Genomic DNA, 10,748 nt, shown 5'->3' on the forward strand with positions numbered 1-10,748 from the left:
CCTTGTGTCACTCTCCCCACTCCCAGAGTTCATTCATGGAAGGTGTTATAATTTGGCATCCCATACCTTCATAATTTAATTCTTTACACCAGGCTCTTCAAATCAGAGTTCACAGATCTGCAGCATCAGCATCTTGTGGGAGCATCATAAGTGCAAATCTGAACTACTGAGCTGGACTTCATGGTGGTAGATTTCAGGAACCTGTGTTTTAGCAAGTTCTCCAGGAATTCTTGTGCACACTAAACCTTGGGCAGCTTTGCCTTCTTTCTTCATTTGGGAAGACAGGATGTCCATGAAGGATAGTCAGTGCTGGAACTGGAGTGGTGTTTGTAGGAAAGTGATGATGTGTGCAGAGAGTATGCACTGTAATGTGATCATATGTATCTACAAAGGATGACAGCATGAACCATGCTTTCATCAATTATTGTGTATGGGGGCTAAGCAATATCAACCTGGCAAAGGGGGGCCTGTGGTCAGTCTTGATCTCCTAAGGGGACCTTCATCTTCAGAGTTAGAACATTTTATATCATTGGTGGAGGGTAATACATTTCTTCTTATATAAGTGGCAAGTAGTTTGGATTCCTTTCTTTCAATAGGCCCATAAAGATGAAAAGAAAACCTATTTATTTTGCATAAGCTTGTGTAGAGAAATAATGTAGCTAATTCTTTAGATGCTTGGGTTAAAGCTTGAGTTTATGGTCTCAAAATATAAGAGATTCCAAAAAATCTCCTCTAATAACAGATAACCACACTGTATATTATTATATCTCTTATGCCTCCAAGTTGCAGAAATCAGTAATAAAATTGATCCAACACTTGCTAATCAAAAGTTACTAATAAAGTAGAGCATTGTTAATAAGATAATGAAGTTCTGGTCAACAAATATTTACCAAGTACATCCAATATGCCATCATTTATCTTAGGGTTTATGTCTCCAGAGACCTTAAAATTTTCAGACATACTCAAATGAAAAATCAGATCTGTGAGATCAACAAAAATGAGTTTCTGATTTAAATAAAAGTCACAGATATTACTGTGAGAAAAATGTTACTTTACTGAAAAGTTTCCCAAGGGCCTTTTTCATGTTTCTGTTCCTAAGGCTATAGATAAAGGGGTTCAACATGGGTGTGACCACCGTGTACATGAGAGCCACAATGATGTCCTTGTCAATGAAATTGCTTAATGTTGGGAAAAGGTACTGCCCAAATATTGCCCCATAATATAGAGACACCACAGAGAGGTGGGACCCACATGTGGACAATGCTTTACAGATCCCCTTGGTTGAAGGGACCCTCAGGATGGTGGCCCCAATGTAGCCATAAGATACCAGGATACATATAAATGGCAGGGTAATGACCACCACCCCTACTGTGAACATGACCAACTCATTGAGAAAGATGTCTGAGCAGGACAGCTTGAGCAGGGCCCCAAGGTCACAGAAGAAATGGGGAATGGTGTTAGCACAGAAGGATAACTGGGTCAGGAGGAGGGTGTGGGAAAGGGAGCTGGAACAGGACAGGATCCAGGACACACCCACTAGTAAAACACACAGCTCTCTCCTCATGATAGTGGTGTACTGAAGAGGGTGACAGACGGCAACATATCGGTCATATGCCATTGATGTAATAAGGAAGCTGTCCAGGTCAGTAAAAAATATGAAGAAATACATCTGTGAAATACACCCTGCATAGGGGATGGATTTGTATTTAGTGTGCATGTCCTTGAGCATCTTAGGGACAGTGACAGATGAAAAGCAGACATCAGTGAAAGACAAGTGGCTGAGGAAGAAGTACATGGGCGTGTGCAGGCGAGAGTCCAGCCTGATGAGCAGGATGATGAGCAGGTTGCCCAGCACTGTGGTCAGGTACATGCCCAGGAACAGGGTGAAGAACACGCCTTGCTGCCCTGGTGGGATGGGGAGCCCCAGGAGGAGGAACTGGGACACGCTGCTTTGATTCTCTCTCCTCATGGTCCTCTTCTGTCTGCTGGGGATGAAGAATTGTTGGGAATATTAAAACCAATCTTTATTGTTGAAAGTATTACATATGTCCCTCTTTCCTCCCCCATTGACCCCTTCTAGCTCACCCTGCCCCCCACCCCAGGCCTTCACCACACTATTTATTGTCTGTGTCCATGGGTTATGATATAAGAATATCAAGGACTCTATAGTAATGATTTTTAGCTGTCATATGAAAAATATGTATGTTTTGTTTCAGAAACTGGGAAACTTAAACTGTGTTTCATATATTCCTTATATATTGCCACATAAGGGAATTAGAAAAATTGTCAATGAGGTATGTTAATGTAAGCCAGCTTTTCTTAGTTCATGGACAAAACAGAATTTGTGTGTCTGTGGCATTGGGGACCTGACTATAGAATCTGATGTCTCAGACATGTTATTGCCCCAAGGATACTCTGTGGTTAGTGCTCCAAACCATCAACCATGGCATGGCAACTTTTAGATTTGACTTCAGTACCCATTTTTAAATTTCATATGAGAGACAAAATTTTAAATGAAAGGTTACAAAGAACACTACTGTGTTCCTTAAAGAAAACTCAAATCCCTAGGAAACTCTGGATTATGTTAATTCATTCTCCCTCCTGCAGTGAGGGAGAGGCCTGCCTTTAACTCCTGGCTTAATCACCTAAATAGTTTTGGAATGCTTAAATCCTGGGCTGTCCAGACCTGGTTTTCTATGTTAGGATCCAGCAAGTGGAGATTCCTTCTGAAAGACTCTGCTTCCCTGTGTCTCTGTCTTAACTCCGGAGTCACCTTTCTTTCTTTTTACCTCTTTCTCTTTCCCGTCTACCCCTTCACTTTATCTTTCTCTCTCTCATTTTCTCCTTCCTTCCATCTCACTCTCTGCCTCTGCATCTTCATTTTCCTGTCACCCCATGTTTCTTCTCTTCTCTTCCCTTTCCTTCCACTTTTTCATTCTTTTTTCTTCCATGCCAAAATAATCTTTCTGATTCTTCCTCTTCTATACTCATATATAAACTCATATATTACTGAGAAAGAAATACCCATTCTATTTGTAATACTGACCATACCTGTATTTATGATTCAATGTTTGTTGGGTGTATCTGGAGATTCTCTTTAGAAGACCTAAATATCAGCTTCCAAGGTCCTAGACATTCTTGGGCATCAAAAAGAGAAGCTACAAGCTCAGATTTTTCACTTCTGTTGATTAGTTCCAGAGCTATGAACTGAAGAGTATAGCCCAGGAGAGAACCCTAGCGGGTAGGGAGCAGAACTTGTAATTTCCTGTTGAAGACATCCATCAACTTGGATTAATTGTCCAATTTCCCCCTTGATTCTTTTAGAAATGTGTCCTGTGGGAGGGATGTTTGCGCTGAGAACTTTAGAGAATAAGGCTACAGAGAAAGCTCTCAAGACATCATTAGTCTTCCTTCTGTACCAGGCCCTGCTTTCCCATAGGTTAAACTCCAGAGAGGTTAAAAAAAGAATGACTGGCTCCAACCAGGTCCAAACAGAAAGCCAAATGACTAAATGGCTGCTAAGAATTTAGGTAGAACCATATCCCACTCAAAGGGATCTCATTGGGTACCTACCCACCAGGTAACCCTGTATTTTTTTCTGTCTAGTGATAATTATTATTTTTTAAAAATTAAATCTTTATTGTTCAGATTATTACAGTTGTTCCTCCTCCCCTCCCCCAATAGTTCCCCTCCACCCGGTTCCCACCCCACCCTCTGCACTTACCCACCCCCCACCCACTGTCCTCGTCCATAGGTGTACGATTTTTGTCCAGTCTCTTCCTGCATCTCCCTCACTCCTTTCCCCCGCCACCCCCCAAGAATAGTCAGTCCACTCCCTTTCTATGCCCCTGATTCTATTATAATCACCAGTTCATTCTGTTCATCAAATTATTCACTTGATTTTCAGATTCACTTGTTGCTAGATGTGTATTTGTTGTTCATAATTTGTATCTTTACCTTCTTCTTCTTCTTCTTCTTCTTCTTCTTCTTCTTCTTCTTCTTCTTCTTCTTCTTCTTCTTCTTCTTCTTCTTCTTCAAAGCTGATGAACTACTTTAGCTTTTTCTTATCTGTGAAGCTCTTTATCTGACCATCAATTCTTTGCTGAGTAAAGTAATCTTGGTTGTAGGTTCTTGCTATTCATCACTTTGAATATTTCTTGCCACTCCCTTCTGGCCTGCATAGTTTCTGTTGAGAAATCAGCTGACAGCCGTATGGGTACTCCCTTGTAGGTAACTGACTTTTTTTCTCTTGCTGCTTTTAAGATTCTCTCTTTGGCTTTTGCTCTTGGAATTTTAATTATGATGTGTCTTGGTGTGGTCCTCTTTGGATTCCTTTTGTTTGTGGTTCTCTATGCTTCTTGGACTTGTAAGTCTATTTCTTTCACCAGGTAGGGGAAGTTTTCTGTCATTTCTTCAAATAGGTTTTCAATATCTTGCTCTCTCTTTTCTTTTGGCACCCCCATAATTCGGATGTTGGTATGCTGGAAGTTGTCCCAGAGGCTCCTTACACTATCTTCATATTTTTGGATTCTTTTTTCTTTTTGTTTTTCTGGTTGGGTGATTTTTGCTTCTTCATATTTCAAATATTTGACTTGATTCTTGCAATCCTCTAGTTTGCTGTTGGAACTCTGTATAATATTCTTTATTTCAGTCAGTGTATGCTTAATTTCTAGTTCGTCCTTGTTCATATCCTCAAGGGTCTTACTAGATTTCTTGAGGGTCTCACTATATTTATTGGCGGTTTCTAGAAAATTCTTGAAAAATCTTATAAGTTTGGTTTTGAACTCTATATCCAGTAGTTTGCTTTCCTCCATTTCTGTCATTTGTGACCTGTTTCTTTGTCTCTGCATTTTGGCTGCTTCCCTGTGTTGATAGAGTGGCTTTATGTGCTAGGTGTCCTATAGGGCCCAGTGGCTCAGCCTCCCCAGTCACCAGCGGTGGACATTCTTGGTGCACTCCTTTGTGGGCTGTGTGCAAAGTCTGTGGTAGTTAACCCTTGATAGCTTTTGGTATCAATGGGAGGATTTGACCTCTAGTCCTTTGGTTGTGATTTCCAGCTGTGTCTACATTGGAAGAACTATTGCACAGGAGACATTCTTAGGTAATTTTCAGATTGCAATGGGCCAGGCCTTTCATATGCAAAAGCCTCTGGGCACAGCTTGGTTGGGGTGGGTTCTCAGGGAATCAACAGGGTGGAGCAAACAGCTATGGAAGATCCTTAGTCCTACCCCAAGAGGTCCCTTGTCTCAGTGTCCCGGTAATCGCTGCAAGTACCTCTGAGAGAAAGCTGCCCTTGAGTTCCGACCGATGTCAGACAGTCCAGTTTCTCCCCGTATGAGTCGGGGTCCCCAGAGACTCGCCTGGAACTGGAGTTCAGAGCAGTCAGGAGCTTGAGACTCCCTCCCGATTGAAAAAAACAACTGTGTCCTCAGTTGCCAGCCCTTTCCACGTGTGCCTCCGTACCTCTGCACTTTACTTCTGAACCTCCTCTGAGTCTCAGTGTGCTTTTCTCTTTCCTTCAGTTGTAGAATTTCCACTCAGCCAGTCTTCCTGTGGTTCTGGATGATGTCCGTTTTGTCTTTTAGTTGTAGTTTTTAAGTGGTTGTGCGAGGCATCAATTTCAGGTGTTTACCTATGCCGCCATCTTGGTTTCTCTCTAGTGATAATTATTAAATGCAAAGTGGGGAGAGACAGGGATAATTACCTTTTTTTTTGGAAGTTTTATTGCTTTATTGACAAATTTAGATTTGGTTACATCAAAGGAAATCAGTTTTCAAGCAAGAAAAAGGAATGAAGGAAGGAAAGAAAGGAGGCTAAAAAACAGACAAAAAATAACCCACAAGGAAAGCAAACTTGAAAATAGGGAAAAAAACGTCGACACACACAACCCATAAAAATTTGACTCTTAAAATTGAAAAGCTTCAGGTTCTTTGAAATTGACCATTTCAGAAGATGATAATTGGTTGTATCATTAGTGATTCTTCGGGGTGAGATATATAGGACATCAAATAAGTATTTATAGCATGAGATAATCCTCTTTGGTATTTATTTTGCCCTTTTTGATGTCTGGGTTTGAAAGGTAGTCAATACAGCATAATGTCTCCCTGCAGAACTTCTTTCTAGCTGTGATGACTATATTACTGTCACAAGTATTAGACCTCGGAGCAGAGGACTTGGTAAAGACTGTCAACTCAGAATTTTTGAAGTCCAACAGCATTCTAGGCAATAGCCAGAGAAGAAAATTCCCCGAATATTAGCCAGTAGCAGCTTAGCAAACTCAAAGTGGGCCATAAGCTAGATTGGCTATACTATATAGGCACTGGATTCCCTGGGAAAGACACACTAGACGTGCCCTGGAGAAGACATGGTCGGGCTAGTAGGTAGGTCGAACAGACAAAAAGGCTTGGATACAGGATTTAGGGAACTCAGGTACTAGACACAGGAAGCGATGTAAGCAAGCAGTACAGACAGGAGCAGATGGCGATGCACAGACAAAGGTGTGTTTCATGGGTTTGGACAGATTGAGTAATGAGTCAGGGTGGAGACACTTTGGAGTAAGATCTGACATGCTTAATGTCAGAGACAAGACCTGTGGCAGGCTGTGCGGGATAGACACAGAAGAGCTTACAATGGGATAGATGAAAGAGAGGATTTTACCTGGAAAGCAAAAGACAAGTTGTTGCACCTTTCACAGCACTTTGTAGGCCTCTTCAGATCTTGAAATACATACTACTACCACACCTGGCACACTGATTTCACCAATTTGTCAAATGACTTGATCGACTGCCAGCTTTAAGTAGGATGTAGAGCAATAGAGGGCTCTGCGGCTGGTTCAAACTGTGGTCCAAGGGTCATCTAAGTTGGGAGAATTGTGCTGGAAGTATTCATGGTAGATAATGGCACCCCATGGAGCCTCCAACAGACTCAATTAGAAGAGCTTCAATGCTGCGCTTCTGGAGGTAGGAGCTGCTGCCAAGCTACTGGGCGGTAGAGAGTCCAAATGCCTAACTGTGGGCCATCAAGTGATTGGAGCTAAGTGCTGGCTGGCATAAAAAGTCATAAGGTCAGTAGTCCCAACAGCAAATTTGATATTAAGTCTTAGTAGATAGAGAGAGCTAAAGTAAATTTCAGAACCAGGTAGCCTGGACCCTGATGTCACCTACCTATGTTGCATCGATGTCTATCCCTCAGTTCACACCTATGGCCACCATCTTGGAGAACCTGTCACAGGACATGAGAGGGTCTGAACAGTGCAGGAGGCAAATTCCCAGCTCATACTTGTTTATCTTACCATTTCAGTGCATTCTGGCTAGAACCGCAATGACTACTGTTTTTACTTCTTTGAGGACTTTCTCTGGCCACTGAAGCCCAATTTGCTTATACATTCAGCCGGCCAGAAGTGCCATAAATACTCTTCACCCTCTACTACCACCCCTAGTTTCCCAGCGCACTCACTGCTGGAGTGGACAGATTTGAGGTTGGATTCTAGCGTTCTCTGTGGAGTTAGCTTCATTACCTGGGTGATAATTTTTCTCCCTTCCCATTGTCCTTCTTCTACACAGTCCAGTCACCTTTTACTTGTTTTGGTTGCCTTGAGTGTCTGCTTATGAGTAATATTTTACAAGCCTACCTGCTTGACCCCTTAAATTTGGGCTTGATAACCCACCTCTCTGCTCCCATAGTACACACTGCTTTGTCTGTCCTGTTCATTAGATTGGGCTCTTTGAAGGAAAAAACAACCCTGTGTTTTCAAATATAGATTTACAGGAAAAAAAAATCTATATTTCTGAAAAACAGAAACCCAACTATTCCTTGATACATGTTTTATTCCCCAGGGATTAGCAGCAGCTCTTCTCCCAGTTCCAGATTGAACATGAGAAGGAAGAAGTCCATATGCTGCAGAGCCCACTGTTACCAGGGAGGCTTCATGGTGCAATGGAACTAGACTTTATGTTTAAAGCTAATGTGTTTGGGTTTTAATCCTCATTTGGTAATTTTCTTTTGACTCACTCTCAAATGCAATACAATGGGGAAAATCTACCTAACTCAAGAATTATTGTGAGGGTTAAATGAGCTCACAGATGTGAAAATTCTTTATAAAAAATGAACCTGCAGATATGAAAGTTCTCATTTATATTCCCAAAGGAGTTGACTGTCTTTAGTACATGGCTGAGGCACATCTCCACTGGGAATGGTTAAGGAAATGCAGTAATTACTCCCAAATTGTTCCTTGTCCCTCACTGGAAATGTGTGACCTTGGTCTCCTGGGTTCCCAGCCTGGCTGGTAAAAATGGATACCGTTGTTGTTGGCTGGATCTGGTTTATAAAAGAGAGAGTATACCTCCTTCCCACTTCAGGGTTGAGCTTGTGACTTTTCTTTCTTTCCCAGCTCTAACCCTTTTGGAGAGAAATTGAAATATTAGTTCATACCTTAGAGCTGACAGTTTTTGAATTTATTACTCCTGAGCTAGGTAAGGGCAGTTCTTGTAGGCTGCAGTCAGCAGTGTGTGTGTGTGTGTGTGTGTGTGTGTGTATGATTTATGCCAAGCACTTTATATAAGTTTGTTGTGTCATATTGAATAACTTAGATGGATGTAATAATTATAATTCCTTGAGGTTTGTACTTTCCTCTCTAGGAAAATATGATCCCTTTTACAGTTTTGCTGAAGATCTGGCCTGCATCCAAACTATGGGCACAAACTTCCAGGTTTAAAACAGTGGTCTGTATTTTTTGCAAATAATTGTAAACATGTGTGTATAGAATTTTTTTATTATGTTCTTTCAAATATTATAACATATGCTTTTCATGAACTTATTTCATTGGCTAAATAATATTATTTCCAATGGCTATGTACCATAGTTGTTTTAAACTTTTCGATATTGGCTGAAATAAGGTATTCCATCAAAAACATTGACCAGGGTCTGACCTGGAGCCCCAAGAAATTCACTTCATAAGCAGCTGTCTTTTTATTTATTTATTTATTAAAAATAATTTATTGATTTCAGAGTGGAAGGGAGAGGAGGAGAGAGATAGAAACATCAATGATGAGAGAGAATCACTGATGGGCTACCTCCTGCATGCCCCACACTGGGGATCAAGCCTGCAATGAGTCATGTGCTTTGACCAGGAATCGAATTGTAATCTCCTGGTTCATAGGTCAACACTCAACCAGTGAGCCATGCCAGCCTAGCAGGCAGCTGTCTTTTTAAATTCATTGGTTGGTATTCTAGTTTCTCTATTCACTTTTGGTCATCTGATTAGGGACTGAGGCAATACATTTATCTAAAAGCTTTTGGGAAATTACAAATCCAATCTTCTGCTCTTTAATCAGGAGCAGATGTCTTTCTTTTGGTCAAATTATGCTCTGCTAGAGAAAATATAATATGGTGGTTAGAAACATGGGTTTGATATCTGATAAATCTGAGATTGAATGACCTGTCCATATTTCCATGCTGAATATTTTAGGCAAGTTATTTATACTCTCTAAGCCCTAGTTTCCAAATGGTTAAATAAGAATAATGCCTTTTTTTGTGGCCCTATTAGGCTGATATGATAGAAAGTGTATGTCACGCCAGTTGGCCTATATTCCACAATAAATATGTGATTAATAAATGGTCTTTATTATAATTGTTATTGTCATTATTATTGATGTTACCATCTAGGCACATATCTTGAAACCATAGGTTTTCATTCATTCTCAAACTTTCAGATTTATTTCCTAAGGTTCTAGAGTGCTTTCAGGCAGCAAGCACTGTCTTCCTTGAGGATATAGTTGATGAAATCATGTAATACAGTGGGAAGAATTTAGTCTTTGAAGCCAGATAGACCTGGTATCAAATCCCAGGTTCACCATATACTAGTGCTATAACATTGGGTTAGTTTCATCACTGAGTCCCAATTTTCTCCTCCCTAACATGAGAATTAGATGCCTGTATGGGAAGAAGTGAGCAGTATTTGAAAAGCACCTGGTCCAAATTAGGTGATACATCCTATTTTATTGATAATGTGACTATATCTAGCCCCATCACAGCCATCTCATTGGCAGCCATCTAAGTCAAATTGGAAAGATAGTAAATTTCCTTTCAGTGTCTACAGCCTCTGCTTTCACTCTACCTATAACCCCCACCCGTCTCCCCACTTTGTCTTAGTAGGCCAATGGCCTTATTCAGTCATCCAAACCTGCTCTCCCCTCAAATGTACGGCTCCCAGCCATTCCATCTCAGTGAGAGTGTTGAACAGAGGACTGTCTCTGGAATACTTGCCTTTAAACCTAATCTGTAGTTGGGACCTTAAAGCCTTTTTCCTCTTGCTGAAAGAATTTAAGGTATCTGCAGGCTATTGAGGGTGGTATTTTGGGAAGGGATATGGAAGGCTCGATGCTCTGGAAGCCACACCACACAGGTATAGTTCTGCATGTCCCCTGAGAAAAACTGACCCAGATAATCTGAAGAATCTCAAGAAATTTAAGAGTGTGTTCCATTACTCATTTCCCACAACCCATGAAGACTGTGGGATCAGGTTTGGGTCTGAGCATTGGAATCTATGCAGAAAGCCTCTCTGCCTCTGGGGCTAAGTAGCAAACCATCTTCACCTCTTTCTAGGAGACCTGATGGTTAAGCATTCATTAATATACTGATTTGATATCTGGTTCCAGATATGTAGGGAGCCAGTCAGCTTCTTTGCTGTAGTCATTGAAAGTCATCATTTGACATGAAATTTTCCTTATTGGATTAAGTTGGTTCATATC

General features: G+C 41.0%; 2 protein-coding genes across 2 annotated transcripts in view; one reads left to right on the top strand and one right to left on the bottom strand.

Moving 5' to 3' along the window:
* LOC102757266 (olfactory receptor 3) overlaps positions 1-10,748 on the top strand; it is a 21,491-nt gene that overhangs the window by 8,079 nt on the left and 2,664 nt on the right. Inside the window, exon 2 of the mRNA XM_006771241.1 lies at positions 743-753. Coding sequence (XP_006771304.1) covers positions 743-753 — 11 coding nt within the window. The remainder of the gene's footprint in view (positions 1-742; positions 754-10,748) is intronic.
* Positions 1,031-1,969, bottom strand: LOC107184300 (olfactory receptor 1J2). Its single transcript, XM_015568765.1, has one exon. It carries the CDS (start codon positions 1,967-1,969, stop codon positions 1,031-1,033), a length of 939 nt encoding a protein of 312 aa, XP_015424251.1.

Source organism: Myotis davidii, unplaced genomic scaffold, assembly GCF_000327345.1.
Source record: "Myotis davidii unplaced genomic scaffold, ASM32734v1 scaffold64, whole genome shotgun sequence".
Taxonomy (NCBI): domain Eukaryota; kingdom Metazoa; phylum Chordata; class Mammalia; order Chiroptera; family Vespertilionidae; genus Myotis; species Myotis davidii.